At 38.6% G+C, this 26,215-nt stretch overlaps 1 protein-coding gene across 6 annotated transcripts in view; it reads left to right on the forward strand.

The window, feature by feature from the left end:
* Positions 1–26,215, forward strand: part of LOC130885278 (inversin-A-like) — a 104,620-nt gene that overhangs the window by 70,606 nt on the left and 7,799 nt on the right. For all 6 annotated transcript variants that reach the window (XM_057786737.1, XM_057786741.1, XM_057786739.1 and 3 more), the window contains 11 exons: positions 2,638–2,699; positions 5,252–5,288; positions 6,934–6,995; positions 12,791–12,824; positions 14,671–14,732; positions 17,460–17,496; positions 19,251–19,312; positions 21,452–21,485; positions 23,270–23,327; positions 23,907–23,939; positions 24,599–24,742. In XM_057786737.1, coding sequence (XP_057642720.1) covers positions 2,638–2,699; positions 5,252–5,288; positions 6,934–6,995; positions 12,791–12,824; positions 14,671–14,732; positions 17,460–17,496; positions 19,251–19,312; positions 21,452–21,485; positions 23,270–23,327; positions 23,907–23,939; positions 24,599–24,742 — 625 coding nt within the window. The remainder of the gene's footprint in view (positions 1–2,637; positions 2,700–5,251; positions 5,289–6,933; positions 6,996–12,790; positions 12,825–14,670; positions 14,733–17,459; positions 17,497–19,250; positions 19,313–21,451; positions 21,486–23,269; positions 23,328–23,906; positions 23,940–24,598; positions 24,743–26,215) is intronic.

Below are 26,215 nucleotides of genomic sequence, written 5' to 3' on the forward strand. Positions count from 1 at the left end.
ATCTGTACACCCAAACTCCTGAAACAGTTAATCTGGATAGGGACACTTGTCCAAAATGAGTACAAAGAACTAAGACTCCATTGAGAAAATGCCTCCATGAGATCTGGTTGTAAGGCATTTTCTTAATTAGTGATTGATGGGTAAGGGCCCAACACATCATGGGAGGCGCTGTTCCAGGGCTCATGGCCCTGAGTTCTATAAGAAAGCAGAATGAGCAAGCCAGTAAGCAACTCCCATCCATGACCTCTGTAAGCTCCTGCCTCCAGCTTCCTTCCCTGTTTGAGTTCCTGACCTGTCTTCCTTTAATGATGGACTATGATATAAGCCAAATGAATCCTTTGGTCCCCAGGTTCATTTTGATCATGGTGTTCTATCACAGAAATAGCAGCTCTAAATAGGACACTTGATATTTAAGACGATTTCAGCATTAAAAATCAAATGATTACCTTTTTTGTTCATACATGCAAGTTTAAAGTCAGATGAATTAAAAAGTAAAGCCTGTGTGTTGTGTATTTTTTATTGAAAATACACTTTGTACATACCATATATTCTAACATGGTTTAGCATCCCTCATCTTCATGTACTTGTTTTTGTGTCAGAGGACACGCATGCACTGATATTCCCAACCAAGACACAGTACAACACTGTGTGATGGCTTTGCCTTCCATCTTATTTGAGGCATTTTTTCTATTTTTATTTGGCACTTATCCACTTACTCCAGGTAAGCAGGCTGGGAAGCCTCTTTGGAATCTTACTACCTCCACTTCCTTTGTACTATAAAAGTGTCAGACTTTTTGTTGACAGTGTCAGACTTTTTGTTAAATTCCAGGTATTCAAATTCTGGGCTACTATGACCATTATGTATACCCACTGAGCCATCTATCTGGCTCTGAAACCCTCAATTTTAAAAAGAAGACTTTGAGTCTAAATTAAAGAGGTGGCTATAAGTGTATTGCTATTAATTATGGAACTAAGGCTTCTGAGTACAGAGCACTTTCAATTAAACCTCTAATCCAGCTAGAGGGCCTGTGTTTCCCTCTAAGAAGAGACATTTGAGGTCATTTATTCTTCCTTTAATACACAATAGACAGAAATTTGTAGCTGGTACTTTTGAAGCAAATAAAGTGTGCTTGTGACTTTGACATGGAATAGCACAGTTTTAGGAATTCATGACTAGGAACATGTCTCAGAAATAAAGTACTTATCACACAAACCCAAGATTTCAGAGTTCAACTCCTCAGCACATAGAAAGGGCCTCATGTGCTGTGTGCATCTTTATCTCAGGGAACCTTGAGGGACTTGGGAGATGGAGACAGGAGACTGTCTGGAAAGTTATACTTTAGATAGTCTTGCTTTTTACAGCTGTTACCAAGAAACTCTGCCTCAAAACTAAGTTAGGAGGCAAGGACTGACAGTCAAGGATGTCCTCTGACCTAAAAAACATGCACTAGGATCAACAGACACAAATGCATACACAGATGTGAACAGGAACACATATCAAATATGAAGATGAAAAAGTAAATTTAGATTGTTGATCTAATAAGATTGGGGATCATTATCTGCTCAAAAGACATTGGAAATAGTGGTCAATGTTGAAGGTTTTCTTAGTTTTCTGGAGATCACTTCAGTAGCAGTGCTATTTTGGACAAGGTTCACACCGCAGGTGAAAAGTCCCCATGACAAGTTCCAAGACTGTGATGACAGCCAAAGCAGAAACTAGGAAAATAAAGCTGCTGGTCCAGAGTATCCTGGCAATAGGCCCTGAAGTGCAGCATTCTTAGCTCCGACCTGGGAAGAATATAACTGACAAAGGAGTGTTGCTTTCCTTGAGTTTTGAAGCTGGTCGTGAGTTACAGAGACTCAGGATTACACAAAAAGGCTTATGAACAAAGAAACAGCCAGGCAGTGGTTTCAGCATTCACACATGAAAGAACTGTTAAAACAATTTGAAGGTACCACAACTGTCATGGTTTCTGAGAATGCAGGCAGAAGGATGCTTAGAAGCAAAAAAAAATAAATAACTTTTACATATACTGACCATTGAGAGCATAGTACTCAACAAAATACCTCCAAAGAGTTCTGACTTGTGGGACCATAGGGACATGCAGGCAGATGAGTGGAACAGGAGCACTGACACCATGAGCATATAAATACAAGGTTACCGGAGCATTCAAAGAAAATCATGGAAAAAGCACTGCTATCATTCGTGTGTGCGTGCGAGAGAGAGAGAGAGAGAGAGAGAGAGAGAGAGAGAGAGAGAGAGAGAGCGCTAATCAAGAGCTAAATTTTCTCTGTTTCTTCTTATGAGGGAAGGTGGGAAGGACAGCAGTCATTAATCATCACCAACTGTTGAAGAATTAGTTTAGAGTTCTTAGGCTGGGTCTTGATGCCCATGCCTTTAATCCCAGAACTTGGAAAACAGGAGGCACAGAGATCTCTTTCATTTCAAGACCAACATGATGCATATAGTGGGTTTAAGGTCAGCTGGACTGCATAATGAAATCCTGTTTCAAGAAATTATTTGTAAATATCTAATGTAAGATATATTAGGGACTCAAAAATAAAGAATTTAGAAAACATGCTAAGTGTTTTTCTATGAATAATTAAATGATGATCACTTTTAAACATATGTCACAGTGGAGGAGCAGCTGCAGTAGAATCAGAACAATCAATGAAAAAGTATGCCATCTTCAACCAAGGTAAGAACGACTCCAACTGCTCCTACCTTCCCTAAAGAAAATAAGGAAGAGCGAAGATTTTAGATCCCCAAAAAGGAGTTAAGGAAATCCAGTATAAATGCAGTTCTGTGGTTTTCAAATATTCTGAAAAGTCAGAATTAATTAAGAAATTATTTCAAAGAACTTTCAACTGTGAAGATTATTGTCAAAACATTGCTTATTTTATATTAATGCTGATATCTGTACTCCCTTTGAATAAAGGAGAAATCAACTTTACGCACACATATCCTCCATAGTCCCATTGCAGCAAATAGGATTATTAGAAATGCATATTCTCCTTGAGTTTTATGACAAGAGCCTTGTATTTTGTACTGCATAACAATACACAGGTAGGTATCACTAGAATGTAATTATGTCACAAACCAACCTCAGTAATCAATAACTTTCATTAAATAATTTCCTACCTTATGATATAATTAAAATCTTCTGACCTCTTTAATGTGTGTGCAATTTCTCAATTTGTACAGTTTTGTCCTACTGTATAATTGTTTTCTTTAGAAATCTCCCATTTTAGGATGAAAGCTTCGTTCTGTAATGAATTTATGAAGACTTATCAATCCTGACATGTTTTCTTTTTCCCTTCCTTCCTTCCTTCCTTCCTTCCTTCCTTCTTTCCTTCCTTCCTTCCTTCTCTTCATTCCTTCTTTTTTGTTTTGGTTTGATTTTCTCAAGTGCTAGACATTGAGCACAAGGCTTTGGGAGCATTCTAGGCAAGCACCCTACCCATTATCCCTAACTTCAGTACTTTTCTCTTTAGTTTTTCTTATAGAACATGGTAAGGGTGAATATCATTTCCATGCTGCAAAACATGATTCAGGAATAAATATTGGAACAAAAAGCAGAGTGTAGAAAATGACATCATTCTGTATTTCAAAGAATTGTCTGCTTCTCCACTGAGTCTGGAGAGACTTTGTGGCAGGGGCAGGAACACCACGTAGTGTTTACTTCCAGCAACTGTCACCACAGTGTCTTTTATACCTAAGTTGCCAGTGGCAACCACTCTAGGTAGTGAATCCAAAACCCTCCTCCCTCAAGAGGTAAGATGAAGAGAGTCAATATTATTGTAATGGAGACAGCGTTGTGTCACTTTATTATGAAGTTTGCTGTTCATGGCATTTGTGGTGGTGAGAACTGACTGAGGCCTCCTGCATAATAAGCATAGGCTTTTCCTACTGAGCCGCAATCCCAGTCCAGTAGTTGGTTTCTCAAATGAACTTCCTGAGTTGTGGGGAATGCTATGAAAGCACATTAAGTTTCTCTGACTTTAATCAAGACAAAAAATAAATGAAGGTTTTTTTTTTTCATTTTTGTTTTCCCATGTTTATTTTGGTTTTGTGAGACAGGGTTTTCCTGTGTGTTGACTTTGAGCCTAACCTGAAATTCATTCTGTAGACAAGGCTAGGCTTGAAATTACAGAGATCTGCATGTCTCTGGTATCAAGTGCTGGGATTAAAGGGGTGCACCATCACTGCCCAACTCAAATGTTTATTTCTAAAAGCAAGCTGCAAGTGTCTAGGGAAGTATTCGGTGAGTTTATTGTTTACGTATGTAGACACATACAATGATCCTATGTCAGAAGGAAGCCCATGGAATTTGCTGCTCCAGTCTCACAGCTGCTTCTCTGCTGATCTCTCACCTGAGGTGGAGCTCGGGGTTATTACTACCAAGGGAGGGATCTTTCCAATAATTCATTTCAGGGGAGATGATGCCTGCTTTCATGAGCATCCTTTAAGCTGCATATAAGGCTGGGAACCCAGATGGAACTAAGGATATTCTTCCCTCAACGGGGATGAGGAGAGGAAGCCTGTTGCACTCCCTTGAGCTGTTAGGTAAAATTCTTTGCCCTTCTTCTCTTTTTTTCTGTTAGGTTATACCCTGATACAAAAGACAGAAGCCATACATCTAGTCCCAGTGGTAGCAATTTGCACCATAAAATGAACAATTGTAACTAAAAAGCTGAACAAGATTCCTTGTTTCCCTGAAGAACAAAAATGTGTATAGGCTCATGGATTTTTTTTCCATTTTGAAATTGTTTTGTGAGACGCAGTCTCATTGTTACGTAGTTCTGGCTGTCTTGGGAATCACAGGGATCCACCTGCCTTTACCCATGTGCTGGGATTAATGTTGTGTGCCACCATCCAGACTCTAGAATTTTTCTCAAGTGTCATTATCCCACAGTCAAAGAAGAACCACAGAAGATATTTTGTGACACAGTTAATTGATGCTTATACTGGTAAGGATGCTGCTCTCCATCTGTCTGAGAGAGATCATTTAGGACCATTTCAATTGTTTATGGGTGGGTGTTTACCTTTAGGTATTATGCTTATTAAATTTAAGTCTTCTTTGATTTGAAATATAAAGAAAACGAATGAATTCCACATGAAGAAATGTCTTACAAAGGAGTATTTACTCTAGAATAATCTAGATTCATCTCAAAAATTATACTGTATGTCTAATAATTTTATACGTTATATTTTTCTAGCATTGTAATGAATTAATTTTGATTTTTTCAGAAGAAAATTTCAGCACTGACATAAAGTCTTCTTGCAGGTAAGGTCTAACAATATATAAAGACTAAGGAAACTCAAAGATAACAAGCTAATTATTGGTTGTATTCTCAGATAGATACTGATTTATACACTCAATTTTTGCTTTGTCTTACAATCCCCATAGTATTATCAATGTATTTTAGCCAGAAATATTGTTGTTTTTAGATCGTGGACATGAGGTGTATACTCAACCATCATTTCCCAAGTACCAATTCTGCGTTTTGGAAAATGAGCCTACTGATGATAACCATACTCACTATGTCCATCTGACATTCCTTGCCTTTCAAAACTTCCTGAAATCAGCTAGTGAACTAGATCTTCATCGCATTTGTCTTTCTGAGAGCTGACAGGATTTGGGACCATTCTGCGTTATCACAGAGTGTTCCAAGAAGCCAACAAATTACTTTCTTCATTTGACACCATCTCCACATGTAGAGGCCCTTTTGTTCTGTGTAGGACCCTTTCACAGATGGTGGAAGATCCCATGCCTTCCTCCTACCACAGTGCTCCATCCATCACTTGTCCATTCCTGTGAGCTGTTTTCTACAGTAATGAAGTCTCTGGATCTCAGTACATTATCTGAATGTAGAGAGTCAAACTGTGGCATGTTTACTCTTTATGTGTCTATAAAAGGGGCTTTGTCTTCCCCATCAGTAGGACATGAACATAGAGTAGAAGGCCCCTTCTGTCAGTGATCTGCTATCTCAGACCCTGATTTGGCAGAAAATTAAAGGTGGTATGTCAAGCTAGTTCTGTGCTCATCTTAATTGATTACTTCCACAATAGAGGACAATTGTGTTATCATTTGTGGGAACATGTATCATAAAGCATTCGATACACATTAGTAAATTGTTTATTACTAATTATTTATTAATAAATTACTCCAAGTTAAAAGGTTCAAATGCATCACAGTTAATGTCCAAAGTGCAGACTCATAAATTACCGTAGCTACAACTGTTCAAAGACACACCTTGTAAAAACCATGTTCCTTTCTACTAGGAATTCTAAACTGTCTCAAGCTAATAACCTGAAATTATCCACTGAGTTTTATTGCTGTTTGTTTATATTTTTATCTCGTTAATAGCAATGCTCATTTGGCATAGAAACAGGCCGATTATGGTTTCAAGATCCACTCATGAGTGGCCTACTAAGGGACAGCTTGAGCATATCCTGGCCATGGTATCTTGTCAGAGTGCTAGCAGAAGCAGGAATCTATTCTATGGTCCACAAACAAACCTTGTGAGAGATAACAACACATGCATTGAGAGCCCACAAAATAACCTGAGAGAGAGGGGTTCTGTGATGCTCTATGAGCAGACAATGACATGACAAGTGGAATCGGGGCACTAATTACATTGAGCACAAGAGTAACCATCAGCTACTGCAGGATTAAAAAATGTGTTGTGGAGAAACTAGTGACTTTCTTCGTGTGTGTGTGTGTGTGTGTGTGTGTCTTTCTATGCTTTTAGTGGACCAAATTCTTTTTTCACATGAGAAAAAGTGTTAAGGAAATTGTCACCAAACCTAATCAACTGATTGAAGGGCAATTTAATGGCTGATGGTAAATCTCTAATGTATTTTAGGAAAACATTTGGTAAATGTTTTTATATGAATATTAAAATATTACTTTTTAAAACATGCCACAGTGCAGTAAGACCAGCAAGACAGCTAAAATCCCTATTGAAGAAGTCTTTCCAGATTAAAAGAGGTAAGAGTGATGGTGAATACTTTACTACCACCTCCCTAATTTCAAAAACAGCTTGGTTTTTTCAAAATATGAACAGAGGAAATTATATAGAAATGTAATTCTATCTTCTTTAAATTTGCTTTCAAATGTCCTTTGGATTCAGAATTATTTAAGAAGTAATTTCTGAGAAATTGTCAGTCTCAAACTATATCATCTGAAACATGTTTGTTTATTTAATGTGAGTCTCTGATGTACACAGTATCTTTGTATAAATAAAAAGATCTCTAACTAGTCCCCAGTGCGTGTCCTCTATGGTCATGTAACCGCAGGTTGATTTGTTATAAATGGATTTTTTATTAAAACCACATTGTGTTTATGCTACATATTATTATATACATCCATGTCAATGTCAATAAGATGATCATGTTAAAAAACCAAAAATACAGTATTCAATTACTTTAAGTTTTTTGAGGAGTAAATGTTAATAAGTTTTCTGGGTTTTGCTCCTTTCTATAATTTCTCAATTTAGACATATTAGATAATTCACATATGGTATTATGTTTGACTTTAATTATCTGTTATTTAATCTGAATATATTTTGACAAAAATCTTGACCTAAGAAATAATAGGCTTGCTCAACATTTTAAAGAAATAAATGGACTTTGAGTCCTGTAGGCAGTTTGGGGGATTGAACACTGTTGTTATAAACATTCTCCAGTAGCGCATGCCCTATTGACTATATTGCCAGTAGCTTTTTCCTTTGGTTTTCTTAGTTAGTGTAAGATATGATGATACTTGGTTTGTATGATGATAGACATAATTTCCATAGCAATTGCCATAATAGGAGGAAGGCTGAGAAAGTGCATCATTCTACAGTCGACAGCACTGATTGGTCCATTGAGAATATGGTATCTATCTAACAAAATTGTTCATTTCTTTTACATTTTCCAATATTGTGTAGTACAGGTTTTGTAGTATGACCTAATGGTTCTCTGAATTTCCTCAATGTCTGTTGTTATGTCCTTCTTTTCATATCTGATTTTGTTAATTTGAATGATGTCTCTCCATCTTTTGATTAGTTTGGATAACGGTTTGTCAATCTTGTTGATTTTTTTTCAAAGAACTAGCTCTTTGTGCCATTGATTCTTTGTATTGTTTTCTGTGTTTCTTTTTTTTTTATTTTTATTCTTTTTTAATTAAAATTTCCACCTGCTCCCCATTTCCCATTTCCCTCCCCTCCTCCCAAATATTGCCCTCCCCCCACTTCCCTCCCCCTAACCCCACTCCTCTTCTCCTCCCCCCACTCCATTCCCCCCCCCTCTCGATACTGAGAGCAGTCCAAATTCCCTGCCCTGCGGGAAGACCAAGGTCCTTCTATCTACGTCCAGAAAGGTGAGCGTCCAAACAGGCTAAGCTCCCACAAAGCCAGTTCATGTATTAGGATCGAAACCTAGTGCCATTGTCCTTGGCTTCTCATCAGTCTTCATTGACCGCCATGCTCAGAGAGTCCGGAATCAACCCATGCTTATTCAGTCCCAGACCAGCTGGCCTTGGTGGGCTCCCAATAAATCAGTTCCACTGTCACAGTGGGTGGGTGCATCCCTCGTGGTCCTGATTTTTTGCTCATGTTCTCCCTCCTTCTGCTCCTCATTTGGACCTTAAGAGCTCAGACCGTTGCTCCAAATTGAGACTCTGTCTCTACCTCGATCCATCGCCAGATGAAGGTTCTAAGGTGATATGCAAGATATTCATCAGTATAGGATAGGGTCATTTCAGGTTCCCTCTCCTTAGTTGCCCAAGGTACCAGCTGGGGACATATTCCTGGACACCTGCGAACCCCTCAAGAGTCAAGTCTCTTGCCAACCCTACGATGGCTCCCTTAGATAGGATATATACTTCGCTGCTCCCGTATCCCTCCTTCCTATATCCCAACCATCCCAATCCTCCGAGCTCCTCCCATCCTCCCCTTCTCATATTTCTCATCCCATTTCCCCTTTGCCCCATGCCCCCTCACCCGCAAGTTCCCAGTTTTTGCCCTGGAATCTTGTCTACTTCCCCCTCTCCATGCGGATGACTATATGATTTTCTTTGGGTTCACTTTCTTATTTAGCTTCTATAGGATCACACATTATATGCTTAATGTCTTTTATTTTATGGCTAGAAACCGATTATGAGTGAGTACATCCCATGTTCCTCTTTTTGAGTCTGGGATACCTCACTCAGGATAGTGTTTTCTATTTCCATCCATTTGCACGCAAAATTCGAGAAGTCATTGTTTTTTACTGCTGAGTAGTACTCTAATATGTATATAGTCCACACTTTCTTCATCCATTCCTCCATTGAAGGGCATCTAGGTTGTTTCCAGGTTTTGGCTATTACAAACAATGCTGCTATGAACATAGTTGAACAGATACTTTTGTCATTTGATGTGGCATCTCTTGGGTATATTCCCAATAGTGGTATTACTGGATCTTGGGGTAGGTTGATCCCAAATTTCCTGAGAAATCGCCACACTGATTTCCAAAGTGGTTGCACAAGTTTGCATTCCCACCAGCAATGAATGAGTGTGCCTCTTTCTCCACAACCTCTCCAGCAAAGGCTATGATTGGTGTTTTTGATTTTAGCCATTCTGACAGGTGTAAGATGGTATCTCAAAGTTGTTTTAATTTGCATTTCCCTTATCGCTAAGGAGGTTGAGCATGACCTTAGGTGTCTTTTGGCCATTTGAATTTCTTCTGTTGAGAATTCTCTGTTCAGATCAGTGCCCCATTTTTTTATTGGGTTCATTAGCATTTTAAAGTTTTCTGTGTTTCTATTGTGTTGATTTCAGCCCTCTGTTTGATTATTTCCTGTCTTCTACTCCTTCTGGGTGAGTTCTTTATTTGGGGGGGGGTCGGTGTGGAGTGTTCTATAGATGTCTGTTAAGGCCATGTGATTCTTTACAACTGTTCTCTTGTATCTCTCTTTAGTTTCTGTCTGGTTGATCTGTCCATTGGATAGAGGGAGTGTTGAAATCTCCTACTATTAGTGTGTGGTGTTTGATGTATGATTTCAGTTTTAGTAATGTTTCTTTTACATATGTGGGTGCTCTTGAATTTGGGGCATATATATTCAGGATAGAGACTTCATCCTGATGAATTGTTCCTGTCATGAGTATAAAGTGTCCTTCACCATGTCTTCTGATTGATTTTAGTTTGAAATAAAGTTTGTTTGATATTACACCCGCTTGTTTCTTAGGTCCATTTGATTGGAAGATCTTTTCCCAACCCTTTACTCCGAGATAGAGTCTGTCTTTGAGGTTGAAGTGTGTTTCTTGTAAATAGCAGAAGATTCTGTTTTCATATCCATTCGCTTAGCCTGTGCCTAAGAGTAGATTGATTTAAGCGATATTAATGACCAGTGGTTGTTAACTCTGGTTCTCTTTCAGTAGTGGTGTTTGTGTGTTTCCCTTCTTTGGGTTATGCTGGTGGGGGGCTACCAGATTTCCATGGTATTGTGGGTGTAGTTAGCTTCCTTGGGTTGAAGTTTTCCTACTAGTACTTTCTGTAAGGCTGAGTTTTTGGATATGTACTGTTTAAATCTGTTTTTGTCATGGAGTATCTTGCTTTATCCATAGATGGTGAGTGAAAGCTTTGCTGAGTATAGTAGCCTGGGCTTGCATCCATAGTTTCCTAGCGTCTACAAAACATCTATCCAGGACCTTCTGGCTTTCATGGTTTCCATTGAGAAGTCAGGTGTAATTCTGATAGGTTTACCTTATATGTTACTTGACCATTTTCCTTTGCACCTTTTAATATTCTTTCATTATTCTGTATGTTCTTTGTTTTGATTATTATATGGCTAGGGAATGCTATTCTTTTGATCCAGTCTATTTGGTCATCTGTAAGCTTCTTGTGTCTTCATAGGAATATCCTTCTTTAGGTTAGGAAAGTTTTCTTCTATAATTTTGTTGAATATGTTTTCTGTGCCTTTGAGCTGGAGTTCTTCTTATTCTTCTACTCCTATTATTCTTAGTGTTGGCCTTTTCATGGTAGCTCAGATTTCCTGAATGTTTTGTGTTAAGAATTTGTTGACCAATGAGTATTTTCTTTATGGTATGTTCAGCACCTGAGATTCTTTCTTTTATCTCTTATATTCCGTTGGTTATACTTGTCTCTGTAGTTCCTGTCATTTACCCAGATTTCCCATATCCACAATTCCCTTGGTGTGTGTTTTCTTTATTACATGTATTTCAGTCTTCAAGTCTTCAACTGTTTCTTTCACTTGTTTGATTGTTTTATCATGTGTATTTTTGGGTTTCTTTGAGGAATTTATTAATTTCTTCAAATTTGTCTTCTCTTCAATTTCTTTAAGGGAGTTTTTCACTTCCTCTTTATAGATATTCATCATTTTCATAAAGTTACATTCAAACTCGTTTTCTTCTATTTTGCGGTTAGGATGGTCAAGTCTTCCTTTTGTGTGCCCACTGGATTCTCGTGTTACCATTTTGTGTTTTAGGATGTTGGAGGAATTCTTGCATAGGCACCTACCCATCTCTTCCTTCAAATGAGGCCAGCAGTGTCTTGGCATCTTGGTCCATTTTTGCTGTGGCTGTCTCTTAGGTCTCCTCAGTATTGAAGCAAGCTGTGTTTCAGAATTCCATGGAGCTCGCTGGCACTTGTGGCCCCTCAGTATTGGAACAAACTGTGTTTTAGGGTTCCACGGAGATTGCAGGTGAACAGGCACCACCTTGGATTTTCATTGTGGTAAAGAGGGTTGATGGAGGTCTCCCACATGCTAAGCCTCATTGGCAATCCATTTGTTGTTGGGACCAACACTCTGCTTCAGCCATAGGCAATGCCAAGGAAGTTATATTACAGTTTATATACTGTGAATAAAATAAACAAGAACTTGTTTTATTCCTTTTCAGAGGGCGGGCTTTTAGCATGCAGTGGGAGCTTGATACATTGTCTGTGGGAACTCTGATGTTTCCTGTAAGGTACTACTACCATGGAATTGCTGCTTGGTCCCCACGTTTCTTCCATACTTTTCGCCCTAGAGATACAGTTCAGGCTGAATAACTACTGCAGGGGGCTTTGCAATAGCTCTTACCATGGGAGGTGACAGCTGCTAATGCTGAACTTCTTTGCACTGCCCATTAGCGAAGGAACAGAAGCTAGAACTGAGGGCCTTCTGCAGCTTCCTCAGAAGCACTTGAGGAGAGTACACACCTTGACCCCTCTCTGGAGCTTTGCCAACCTATCAGTTTGAAATTCTTTGCAGGAGCCATTGTCCTTGGTCTGCTTGTGGGTTTTTTTTGTTTTTTGTTTGTTTTTTCATTTTGCTATGCTGCAAAGGGCAGTCACAATAGACTTAGCTTCCTTGTGTCTGGAATTTTCATCTTCAATGGAATAAGGTCAACTCAAACCTTAGATAAACTCTTTTCACTTCCATACAAGATGAGTATACTCACAATTCTCCTGCCACCACTAGTCCAGAGACAAAAGCCACAGCAGCAACACTGTGCTACTACTTTAACACTTCAGCTTGTGATATTTATTCTGGTTAAGATGTCTTATAGTGCTCAAGATCATAGGTGTTTTGTACACCAATTTATTATAAGTAGTAACTTTTGATAAGTTTGTCTCTATTTGAAACATACAAAGAAGTCTCAATTAAGAGTTATCCATATATTTGTTGTCTATAAATCAATATTCACTTTAAATTTTATCCACATTTGGGGACAAAGTATATGTAGAAAAAAATATTGGCCTTGGCATTTAATGCTCTTATATTTTACAGTTGATTATAATATATTTTGTTTTTCGACTTTATAGGTAGTCGAAGACTAAAAGACCAGATCTCACTCAGGTAAGAATGTCTGGATTTTAAAATACATTGAGCATGTAGCGAATATAAAGTTTAGAAGCTGCCACCATGTTTTTCTCTGCGTAAGACAGTTTCAGCTTCTTGATTATTTGCTAATCAAAACTGAATATTTATCTATGGAGAAGCATATAGTTTTAAATAACTGATTATTCATCTGATACAGCATGAAATGCTATTAGGGCTCCCTATCTGTGGAGGTGATTCAGCGGGTAAAGTGCTGGCTGTGCATATGGGAGAATGGGAGATGGATTCCCAGGGTCTATATGAGGCCTGTTGGTCTTGTGCACTTCTAAAATTCTGGTGAGCTTATGGTGAGATTGCAGGTGGAGACAGAGCATCCCCTGACATTTCCTGGATTTCTTGCCTGAGGCTTGCATTCATGAGTGAGAGACCCAGCTGGTAAACTATGCTTAAGGTTAGGGTCAACTCCCAAGTCTATATTCCAATCACCACACCTACACACTGGCATGTATGTACCTTAAATCACACATACATAGAAATACACAGCATATAACATATTTTGCACATATATGTAAAAGGATCCATTTTCAAGTCATTAATCTTTTTCACTAATTTGTTTGGCTGAGTTGTCTGTGGGAAGAGTGTGAATAATATGGCAAGGTTCAAAACTCTCCAAGGCTTTGCTAAAGATCACCTCAGAATGGCCTTATAGACGTGCTTCTGTCCAGCTGGTTAATAGCTCCCTTAATGAGTTCCCCAACTGTGGTGAATCACCAGGTAGGTGAAGTTAGAAAAGCAAACTGGTTGGTCCAGAGCTTACCAACCAGAAGCCCTGAAATTTGGATCTCTTAGCTGTAGTTTGGATGGAGTAGAGCTGAGGGTACTGTATTGCTCTGCAGTGCCCTGTAAATACTCAAGACGTGTGCAGGAAGTAATGGCCGTTGAGTATAAAGAGGATCATCATAGATCCAGGTGGTTTTGGTGCATGCTTTTAATCCTAGCACTCAGGAAAGCAGAGGCAGGCATATCTGTGAGTTCAATACAAGCCTGTTTTACAAGAACCAGTTCCAGGACAGGCTTCAAAACTACAGAGAAACTCTATCTCAAAAAACCAAAAAAAAAGGAAAAAAAGAATTTCATCATGTACTTGTGCACAGACTACCAATAAAGCAGCTTCAAATCACCAAAATATGGTGAATTGTGATATTGTTGGCAGCTTGATGTTTAAATGTTTAGATGTTTAGATTTTTGATGTTTAGATCAAAATGTTGCTCCCAAAGCAATTTCTTGGGGAGAGTGAGTGACTAAATGTAATGCCTAAAAAGTTTCTTGACAGAAAAGAGGACAAGGTGCTTTAGGTTTAGGGGAAGAAATGAAATAGAAGCATTAAGTACTTAGAGCACAAAACGATCAGTTACTGCAACCATCAGAACAAAGTGTGTGGAAAAACCATCCCATTCCTCTGTCTTGTGTGCTTGGATGTGTGTGTTGTGTGTGTTATTTTAATCCAGAGCTAAATTTTGTATGTTCTTCTCCATGATGAAAGGTGGAAAGGAGAGCAGTCATTAATCATCACCAACTGTTGAAGAATGAATTCAGAATTGTTTGGCTCGGCCTCTTTGCCCATGCCTTTAATCGCAGAATGTGGGAGGCAGGAGGCATAGATCTCTTTGATTTCAAGACAAACATGAAACACATAGTGTATAAAAAGTTATCTGGAATACATAATGAGATCCTGTTTCCAAAAATGTTTTTGTAAATATGTAATGTAAGATGTATTAGGGACTCAAAAATAAAGAATTTATAAACATGCTAAGTGTTTTTATATGGATAGTTAAATGATGATCACTTTCAACATATGTCACAGTGAAGGAACAATGACAAGAGAGCCAGAGAAGAGAAAGAAAAATTGTGTCACCTTCAACAAAGGTAAGAATTACTCCATCTGTCCTACCTTCCCTGAAGAAGAAGGAATAAGGAAGAGTAAAGATTTTAGATCCCAAAAAGGAGTTAAGGAAAACAAGTATAAATCAAGCACTTTCAAGTGTGAAGAATTTTTGTCAAAACATTGTTTATTTCATTTTCATGCTGATATCTGTACAGCCTTTGAATAAATGAGAAAACATCTTTACACAGCGCATGTCTTCCATAGTCACATTGCAGCAAATAGGATTGTCAGAAATGCAGATTTTCCCTGAGTTTTATGACAAATGCCTTGTATTTTGTACTGCATATCGCTACAAATCTCACTGCCACTAAAATGAAATTATGTCACAAAACCTTAATCTATTATTTTCATTAACTAATTTCCCTACCTTATGATGTTACTAAATCATCAGAGTTCTTTTTTTTTTTTTTTTTTTTTTTTTTTTTTTGGTTTTTCGAGACAGGGTTTCTCTGTAGCTTTGGAGCCTTTCCTGGAACTCCCTTTGTAGCCCAGGCTGGCCTCGAACTCCCAGAGATCCGCCTGCCTCTGCCTCCCGAGTGCTGGGATTAAAGGCGTGCGCCACCACCGCCCGGCATCATCAGAGTTCTTAAATGTCTGTGAAAGTTCTCAGTTTGGAATGTGTTGGCATACTATATAATTGTTTTCTTTAGAAATCTCCTACTTTAGGGTGGAAGTGTTTCTTTTCCAGTGGATGCATTGATTTTAGGAAGACTTAACAATCCTTATATATTTTCCTTTTCTTTCTTTTCCTTCTTCCTTTTTCTTGGTCCCTGCCTCCCCTCCCTCCCTCCCTCCCTCCCTCCCTCCCTTCTTTCTTTCTTTCTTTCTTTCTTTCTTTCTTTCTTTCTTTCTTTCTTTCTTTCTTTCTTTCTTTCTTTCCTCTGAAGTGCTAGAGGTTGAACATAAGGCTTTGGGAGCATTTTAGGCAAGCACCTTAGCCATTATATCTGCCTTCTGTTTTTGTTAAATAGAATATGGTAAGGGTGTATATCATTTCCATGCTGCAAAGCATGATTCAAGAATAAAAATTGAAACAAGGAGCTGGAGAGATGGCTCAGAGGTTAAGAGCACAGGCAGCACTTTCAGAGGTCCTGAGTTCAATTCCCAGCAACCACATGGTGGCTCACAACTATCTGTAATGAGATCTGGTGCCCTCTTCTGGCCTGCAGGAATATATGAGGACAAAACACTGTAGATATAAGAAATCTTTTTAAAAAATTGAAACAAAAAGCAAAGTGAAGAAAACGACATCATTCGGTATTTCATAGAATTGTCTGCTTCTCCACTGAGTCTGGAGAGACTTTGTGGCAGTGGCAGGAACACCACGTAGTGTTTACTTTCAGCAACTGTCACCACAGTGTCTTTTATACCTAAGTTGCCAGTGGCAACCACTCTAGGTAGTGAATCCAAAACCCTCCTCCCTCAAGAGGTAAGATGAAGAGAGTCAATATTATTGTAATGGAGACAGCGTTGTGTCACTTTATTATGAAGTTTGCTGTTCATGGCATTTGTGGTGGTGAGAACTGACTGAGGCTTCCTGCATAACAAGCATAGGCTTTCCTACTGAGCCGCAATCCCAGTCCACTAGTTGGTGGCTCAAATGGCCTTCCTGAGACATGGGGGAATGCTAAAAAGGCACACTAAGTTTCCTTGACTTTCAACAAGACAAAAATAAATGATTTCATTTCTTTTTTGGTTTATGTTTATTTTAAGGTTATTGAGACAGGGTTTTTCTGTGTGTAGATTGGAGCCTGCCCTTTAATGTATTCTCTACAGAAGCTTGCCTTCTTGCCTCAAACTCCCATGGAGCCTCCTGCCTCTGTCTTCAAGCACTGGGATTAAAGGTGTGAGCAACTACTGCCTGCCTCCAATGTTTCATTTCTAAAAGCAAACTGCAAGTGTCCAGGGAACAATTCAGTGAGTTTACTGTTTATGTATGTAAACATGTACAATGATCCTATGTCAGAAGGTAGCCCATGGAATTTGCTGCTCCAGTCTCACAGCTGCTTCTCTGATGCTCTTGCACCTGAGGTAGAACTCGGGTTTATTACTACCAAGGGAGGGATCTTTTCAATAATTCATTTCAGGGGAGATGATGCCTGATATCATGAGCATTCTCTAAGCTGCATATAAGGCTGGGAACCCAGATGGAACTAAGGATATTCTTCCCTCAAAGGGGATGAGGAGAGGAAGCTTGATGCCTGCCCTATCTTGAGCTGTTATGTGAAGGTCTTTGTCCTTCTTCTCTTTCTTTCTGCCAGGTTTTATCCTGATACAAAAGACAGAAGCCATACATCTAGTCCCAGTGGTAGCAATTTGCACCATAAAATGAACAATTTTAACTAAAAGGCTCAACAAGGTTCTTTGTTTCCTTGAAGAACAAAAATGTGTATAGGCCCATGGATTTTTTTTTTCCATTTTGAATCTGTTGTTTTGTTTGTGAGACACAGTTTTATTGTTATGTAGTTCTGGCTGTCTTGGGAATCACAGGGTGATTGTTTATTTTTAGGTATTGTGCTTGATAAGTTTAAGTCTTGTTTGATTTGAAATAAACAAAATGGATCAATTCTACATATACGAATTTCCTACAAAAAGAGTATTTACTCTATAATAGTCTATATTAGTCTCAAAAATGGATACTATGTATCTAATCATTTTATATGTTATCTTTCTCTAGCATTGTAATAAATTCATTTTGATTTTTTTAGAAGTACATTACAATACCAATAAGAAGCCTTTTTGCAGGTAAGGTCTAAGAATACAATAATACTAAGGAAATTCAGAGATAACAAGCCAATTATTGGTTGTATTCTCAGATAGATACTGATTTATACACTCAATGTTTGCTTTGTCTTACAATGCCCATCGTATTATCAATGTATTTTAGCCAGAAATATTGTTGATTTTAGATCGTGGACATGAGGTGTATACTCAACCATCATTTCCCAAGTACCAATTTTGCGTCTTGGAAAATGAGCCTACTGATGATAACGGCACTCACTATGTTCATCTGACATTCCTTGCCTTTTCAATTTTTTTCTGAAATCAGCTAGTGAACTAGATCTTCATCGCATTTGTCTTTCTGAGAGCTGACAGGATTTGGGACCATTCTGCGTTATCACAGAGTGTTCCAAGAAGCCAACAAATTACTTTCTTCATTTGACACCATCTCCACATGTAGAGGCCCTTTTATTCTGTGTAGGACCCTTTTATAGATGGTGGAAGATCCCATGCCTTCCTCCTACCACAGTGCTCCATCCATCACTTGTCCATTCCTGTGAGCTGTTTTCTACAGTAATGAAGTCTCTGGATCTCAGTACATTATCTGAATGTAGAGAGTCAAACTGTGGCATGTTTACTCTTTATGTGTCTATAAAAGGGGCTTTGTCTTCCCCATCAGTAGGACATGAACATAGAGTAGAAGGCCCCTTCTGTCAGTGATCTGCTATCTCAGACCCTGATTTGGCAGAAAATTAAAGGTGGTATGTCAAGCTAGTTCTGTGCTCATCTTAATTGATTACTTCCACAATAGAGGACAATTGTGTTATCATTTGTGGGAACATGTATCATAAAGCATTCGATACACATTAGTAAATTGTTTATTACTAATTATTTATTAATAAATTACTCCAAGTTAAAAGGTTCAAATGCATCACAGTTAATGTCCAAAGTACAGACTCATAAATTACCGTAGCTACAACTGTTCAAAGACACACCTTGTAAAAACCATGTTCCTTTCTACTAGGAGTTCTAAACTGTCTCAAGCTGAAATTATCCACTGAGTTTTATTGCTGTTTGTTCATATTTTTATCTCGATAACTTAATAGCAATGCTCATTTGGCATAGAAACAGACCGATTATGGTTTCAAGATCCACTCATGAATGGACTACTAAGGGACAGCCTGAGCATTTCCTAGGCCATGGTATCTTGTCAGAGTGCTAGCAGAAGCAGGAATCTATTTTATGGTCCACAAACAAACCTTGTGAGAGATAACAACACATGCATTGAGAGCCCACAAAGTAACCTGAGAGAGAGAGGGGTTCTGTGATGCTCTAGGAGCAGACGATGACATGACAAGTGGAATCAGGGTACTAATTACATTGAGCAGAAGAGTGACCATCAGTTACTACAATATTAAAATATGTGCTGGAGAGAAACTACTGTCTTTGGTGTTCTCTCTCTCTCTGTCTCTCTTATCTCTCTCTCATCTCTCTCTCTCTCTCTCTTTCTCTCTCTCTCTCTCTCTCTTTCTCTTTCTCTCTCGTGTGTTTTATGCTTTCCGTGAACTAATTTCTGTGGACTAAATTCTTTCCTTTCTTTCACTTGGGAAAAGTTTAAAAGAAAGTGTCACCAAACCTAATCAACTGATTGAAGGACAAGTTAATGCTTGACTGTAAATCTCTAATGTATGTTAGGAAATCAAACAGCAAATAATCAAAGCATTCGGTCAATGTTCTTGTATGAATATTAAAATATTAATTTTTAAAATATGCCACAGGGGCATACGACCACCTGAAGAGCTGAAACCAATACTTAAGAAGTCTCTTCAGATCAGTGGAGGTAAGAGTAATCATGAATACTTTGCTGCTACTTCCCTAGTTTCAATAGCAACTTAATTCATTCAAAAAAGGAACAAAGTAAATGAGATATAAACATAATTTCATTTTTTAAAATTTGCTTTCTAATGCTCTTCACATTCAAAATTATTTCAGAAATGATTTTCTGAGAAATTTCAGTATCAAACTATCTTATCTGAACCATGTTTGTTTATTTAACATGAGCCTCTGATGCACACAGTATGTTTGTATAAATAAAAGGACCTCTAACTAGTCCACAGTATGTGTCCTCTAGAGTTATGTGACAGCAGTTTTGCTTGTTATAAAATGAATTTTTCTTTCATTTTTATAATAAATATATTACCTTTATACTACTTATATATTACTGTCAATAAAATGTTATCATGTAAAAATCAGAAATACAGTATTCAATTACTTTCATTAAGGATTTTGAGAACTAAATTAACTACATTTTTATGGGTTTTGTTCCTTTCTATGATTACTCTATTTAGACAATTAGACAATTCACATATGGTTTTATGTTTATCTTTAATTATCTGCTATTTAATCTGACTATTTTTTGGCATAAGAAATAATAGGCTTGCTCAACGTTTTACAAAAGTGGACTTTGAGTCCTGTAGGCAGTGCTGTGGATTGAACATTGCCATTCTAAGATTCTAGCTAGCGCTCGCCCTAATGGCTATACCGCCAGCACCTTTTTCCTTTGGTTTTATTAGTGTAGGATATGGTGATACTTGGTTTACATGCTGATAGACATAATTTCCAGGACAATTTGCAACAGTAGGAGGAAGGCTGAGAAAAGAGCATCATTCTGCAGGGGACAGCACTGACTGGTCCATTGAGTCTGGATCAGATTCTAAGAGTGGGAGGAACACTACAGCGTTTGGGCTTTCAGCTGTCACCACAGTGTCTTTCACACCTACCGTGCCTATGGAGAGCACAGCATCAAGTGAATAGGAGTACATGGAGTGTAGAGGAATCTGAAAGACTTTATTGAAAAGAGTCAGTATTATTGTAATGTGGGTGACTGTCCTTTACATTATTTCGACACTAAATTTCCTTTGTGGTGACGATGGTTGATGGAGGTCTCCAACATGCTAAGCCTCATTGGCAGTCCATTTGTTGGTGGGACAAATGCTCTGCCTCAGCCATCGGCAATGCCAAGGAGGTTATGCTGCAGTTTCCATACTGTGAATGAAATAAGCAAATATTTGCTTTATTCCTTTGTGAAGGGCGGGCTGTTAGCATGCAGTGAAAGCTGCTCACTGAAGTTGTGTATGTGTGGACACAAACGTTTCCTGTGAGGTACTACTCCCGTGGAATTGCTGCTTGGTCCCCACATTTCTTCCATGCTTCTCACCCTAGAGATACAGTTCAGGGTGCATAACTACTACAGGGGGCTTTCCCATAGCTCTTACCATGGGAGGTGATAGCAGCTAGTGCTGATCTTCTTTGCACTGCCCATTAGCGAGGGACCAGAAGCTAGAACTGAGGGGCTTCTGCATCTTCCTCAGAAGCACTTGAGGAGAGTACACACAATGCCCTCTCTCTGTGTGTAGCTTTGCCACCCTGGCATCTGGAAATTCTTTGCCCTTGGTCTACCTGTGTTTCTTAACTTTTGCTATGCTGCAAAGAGCGGTCCTCACAGACTTAGCTTCCTTGTGTCTGGAATTTTCATCTTCAACGAAATAAGTTCAACTTAATCTTTAGAGAGGCTTTTTTCACTTCCATGTAAGATGATATGCTCACTTGCAATTCTCCTAACACCACTAGTCCAGAGACAAATCCAGCAGTAGCAACACTGCTACCAATTAACACTTCAGCTTGTGATATTGATTCTGGTTAAGATGTCAGTTTCTCTGTTTGATAATGCTCATGATCATAGGTGTTTTGTACACCAATTTATTATTAGTATCAACTTTTGATAAAATTGTCTCTGTATTTTAAACCTACAAAGAAGTGTAAATTAAGAGTTATCCTTGTATTTATTGTCTATAAATCAGTATTCATCTTGAAAGCTACACAGATACAAAATATATGTAGTAACGAAGCATTGGCCTTGGCATTCAATGCTCTTTTTTCTACAGTTGCTTATAACATATTTTGCCTTTCTACTCTGTAGATAATGGAAGAAATCAAGACCAAATCTCACTCAAGTAAGTATGTCTGGATTTTAAATACAGTATGTAGAGAATATAAAATTCAGAAGTTGCCACCATGTTTTCCTCTGTGTAAGACAATTTTAGCTTCTTGATTATTTGCTACTGAAAGCTGAATTATGCCTCAGATACAGCGTGCAATGCTGTTAGGACTCCCTGTCTGTGGAGGTGATTCAGCAGATAAAGTGCTGGCTGTGCATATGGGAGAATGGGAGATGGACGCCCAGGGTCCACATGAGGCCTGTTGGTCTTATGCGCTTCTAAAATCCTGGTGAGCTTTGGTGAGATTGCAGGTGGAGACAGAGCATGCTCTGACATTTTCCGGATGGCTTGGCTGGATTGCTTGCCTGGGGATTGCATTCATGAATGAGATTCAGCCATATAACTAAGGCTGAGGGTGAGGGTCAACACCCAAGTCTGTACTCCAATCACCACACCTACACACTGGCATGTATATATCTGAAATCACACATACTTACAAATACACTGCACATAACATGCCATGTACATAGATGTAAAAATATTAGTTTTCAGGCTATTAATCCTGTTTACTAGTATGTTTGGGGCAAGGTGTCTGCTGGGAAGAGTGTGGGCAAAATTCTCCCAAACTTTGCTGAGAGGATCACCTCAGAATGGCCTTATAGACATGCTTCTGTTCAGCAGGTTTATTTCCCTCTTAATGAGTTCCACCTCTGTGGTGAATCCCTAGTTAGGTGGAAGTTAGAAAAAGAAAGTGTTTGTTCCAGAGTTTGCCAATCAGAAACCCTGAAATTAGGAACTTTTAGCTGTAGTTCAGAAGAAGCAAAGTTGAGGGGACAATGTTGCTATCCAGTGTCCTATAAAATGACTCAGAAATACCCTTGAGTATAAAGAGTTTCAACATATGCATGTGGACACACTATCAAAACATAACTTCGAGGCCCCAAAATATGGTGACTTCTGAGATTGATGGCAACTTAATTCTTAGACATAGAGTATATTTCATGTTTTCCCAAAGCAACTCCTTGGGAGAGAGTGCTATGAAATGAAATGCCTAATTTTTTTTGTTTGTTTTTTTTTTTACAAAAAACAGGCTATGGTGCTTTAGGTTTAGGGGAACAAATGAAATAGGAGCATTAAGTGCTCAAAACAATCAGTTACTGCAACCATCATAACAAGTGTGTGCAAAACTCGCCATTCCCCCCTCCTATGTGATGGGATGTGTGTGTGTGTTGCATGTGTGTGTGTTGCATGTGTGTGTGTTGCATGTGTGCATATGCCTGTGCCTGATGCATGCTTTGCATATTTCTCTGTGCAGACATGAAGGAAAGAGGAGGATATTGGTGTCTTGCATCATTCTCTAACTTATCCACTTGACATAAGATCTCTGACTGACCCTGGAGCTGGTCTGGCAGCCAATAAGCCCAAATGGTAGCCTGTCTCTTCCACCCACAGTACTGGGGTTACATGTTCATGTACCATGCCCAGTTTTTTATGTGGATGCTGAGGATTCAAACTCAGGTTGATCTGTGTTGGCAGCAAACATTCTTACTGACTGACCCATCTCCCAAACCACGGGCTTTTTAAATTTTTATTTTTAAATACAACTATGAGTGAGTCTTCACTGAATGTTACATAGATTGAGACAAGTTGAAACTGCCAAAGCAAAAACTTTTTAAAACGGGGGTCAATGTTGAATTACATAAATGCAAAAATGTCACTTAGTGCACAGATAACAAACTTTTCAAGAGAGATGCTCTAAGGACCAAACTCACCTCTCACTGCATGTTTTGATTCTAAAGGCTCTCTGAAAGACCTCATGTTACAACAGAGGACATGGCCACCACCTCTGCTATTAAGGTAAAATTCTCCTTTGTGAAATTTGTTTTCTTATGAATTTTGTTAAAATGCAGCAGTAGTCTACGTATCCAGTTTTACATGGAAATTTGGTCAGAGAAAAGTGTTTGGTATCAGTGAACCATCTCTTCTATAAATTCCAGTGAGCAGTAAGTCCTTGCAGATAGCGGTGGCCCGATAAGAGAATGAACTGGAAACACAGGGAGTGGAAGATTGAGTGCAGTTCTCATATATTAGAAGATGCCTGGTGCTTGATCAAGGATGGTTTGCAGAAATAGATACACATTAGACTGATTTTAAAAAACTGTGGTAATACATCTGAATACATTTTAAAGGGTCCAGTTATTGTAGTGATCCAGGCATCACCCAGGTGCCTTTTCTCTCAGGATAATTGCAGGCAGGTTTTCTCTTCCTTTGAATATTTCTATTTCAGGACCACAGATAAGACCATCTCCTCTGTCTGTCTCTTTTCTTCTGTATTTACATCAGCAAGAAATTCTGGAAATGTAGCTATTTGTAATCTGTTCAACCAAGTTTTCATTATGAAGAGATTACAGTGTGTTTTCTATTTGATTCCACCAGGAGGATATTGACAACTCTTCCTCCAGGTACACGGTAAGTATTTTTCCCCAATTAGCCAGCAGTGTAGATGTGAAGATTCAATTACTATATAGTAACACTTTGGTTTCCGGATATTTGCTCTGTATTTGACAATAATATACACTCGGATTCTTTGTTTCATGTTCACATATTTAAAATATTTTAGGGTTATACTTAGCATTTATGTGTTCCTAGTAAAGTGACCTCATCACTGTGAGCTGCAGGAGGTTAGGAATCCTGTTTGTAACCTGGAGCCTTAGAGTAAGGGCTGTGTGAATCAGAAGTTGAATATTAATGACTTTTGAACGGAACTCAGCAGAAAAATGGGTTTCTATAAAGCAGTTTCACAGATTCTATGATATGGAGGACACTAGTAAGTGAGAGTTTATTTGTAAGTTGAAAATAATATACATTTTGCCTCCCAAACGTAGAAGAGAAACACTGATGAAAGGGGGGCTATTAAAATTAATAATCATCTCAAATAAGATTCAGAAAGTTTAAAATATAGTGAGTTCAGTTTAGTCTCAATCACAGGGAAAGGCCAAATTTCTCAATTCATGATTTTCTCAATCTACCTAGTAAGGAATAAAGTAGTTTTGATATTGTGCACCCCAAATCAAGAGTTCATTTCCTAATCAAACTAGGAAAATTGATCCTCTGTCTTTTCATTGCAGATCATACAGAAACAAATTTTGTATTACAAGAAGATCACTGCAATGAAGAAACTGGACCAAGCAGGTCTTAGCAAATCAGTGCTAGACCTAAGTACTCTGGGAGAGGCACTTCCTGAATTCTCTAGAAAGAAATCATTCTTCATGGTAATTCCTATTAATTTAAAAAGTAACATATTTGTCTGTGAGGAGAATGTTGACTTTGTGTTTCTATGTCTGTATAGTTGCAAATCATGTCAGAGAAGACAAAGCCTTGAACATACTTTTCACCCCCATCATACTCTCCTTCCTATGAATACTCATGCTAGCCTGTCCCCTTCTAAGACAGTAGTTCTCAATGTTCCTTATGCTGTGAACATTTAACACAATTTCTCATGTGATGATCCTACCCATAAAATGATTTTTGCTGCTCCTTCATAACTGTAATTTTGCTAATGTGATGAATCATAATGTCGATATCTATGTTTCCAGAAGGCCTTAGATGATCTCTGTAAAAAGGTCCTATGATCCCCAAATGGGTTCACAGGTTGGGAATCCCTGTTCTAAGGTGTAAGTGATAGCAAATTAGACTATGGAAACAAAAATCAGAAAGTGAGTAACTTTTATCACAGTTGTGGAGGACTCATAAAACACAGAGAATAAAAAATAAAGACTCCTTGAGTCATAACTGTCAACATGAGTGCACATAACATACATACAATGTTTTAAACTGATTTATTTTATGTGTATAAATATTTTGCATGCATTCTCTCCATTCACTTTGTGTGTGTGCTGCCCACAGACACCCAAGACAGCATTTGATCTCCTGGAATTGGTGTTCCAGATGGTTGTCAGCATATGTGTGGGCTGGAATCTAGTCCAGGTCTCTGCAAGAGGAACAAGTGTCATAAACTACTGAGCCATCTTTCCAGTCCCCAGAATTAATCCATTTGATACACAAATAGAATATATCATCAGTGGAAATGAGTAGTCAGTCTCAGGATGTTTACTACCCTCCTAGCCCTAGGCCACTTTGACACATTGAAATCCAGAGAACACAGAGGCAGCACAAAGAGCAATAGGAGGCTGGGCATGTTGGTGCACACCTTTAATCCCTGTAATCACTAAGCAGAGGCTGGCTGTTCTCTGTCAGTTCAAGGACACCCTGGTCTCTATTTATTTGAAGGATGAGGGGAGGCAAGGAACATGTGCACCAAGCAGAAGTGTGGAGGTCAAAGGATAATGTATATAGGAGTAAGTTTTCTCATTTCAGGCTCAGGTATCAAATTCAAGTTGTCAGTCATACTGGCAAGTGCCTTCATCCATTTAGCCATCACACTGGCTCTCTGATTTAAAATTGGACTGAAATGTTGTAGCACTCACACACACCACCACCACCACCAGCACCACCAGCACTACCACCACCACCAAACAAGAGAAAAAGAGTGACAGAGAGAGAAAGGATATCATATGTTTGAATACTTTGTTACAATTTAGGAGATTGGTTAACCTTTGGGATGGCATATGGTCTGGTTAGCAGAAGGTTGTCTGTGGTGGGTCTTAGTGTTTATCACTACTTCTGGAATCAGTTCTGAGTTGTCTCCTTCCCTGTCTACCAGCATGTGAGAAGCAATAGACCCT

This window comes from Chionomys nivalis, chromosome 12, assembly GCF_950005125.1.
Source record: "Chionomys nivalis chromosome 12, mChiNiv1.1, whole genome shotgun sequence".
In the NCBI taxonomy this organism is placed as follows: Eukaryota; Metazoa; Chordata; class Mammalia; order Rodentia; family Cricetidae; genus Chionomys; species Chionomys nivalis.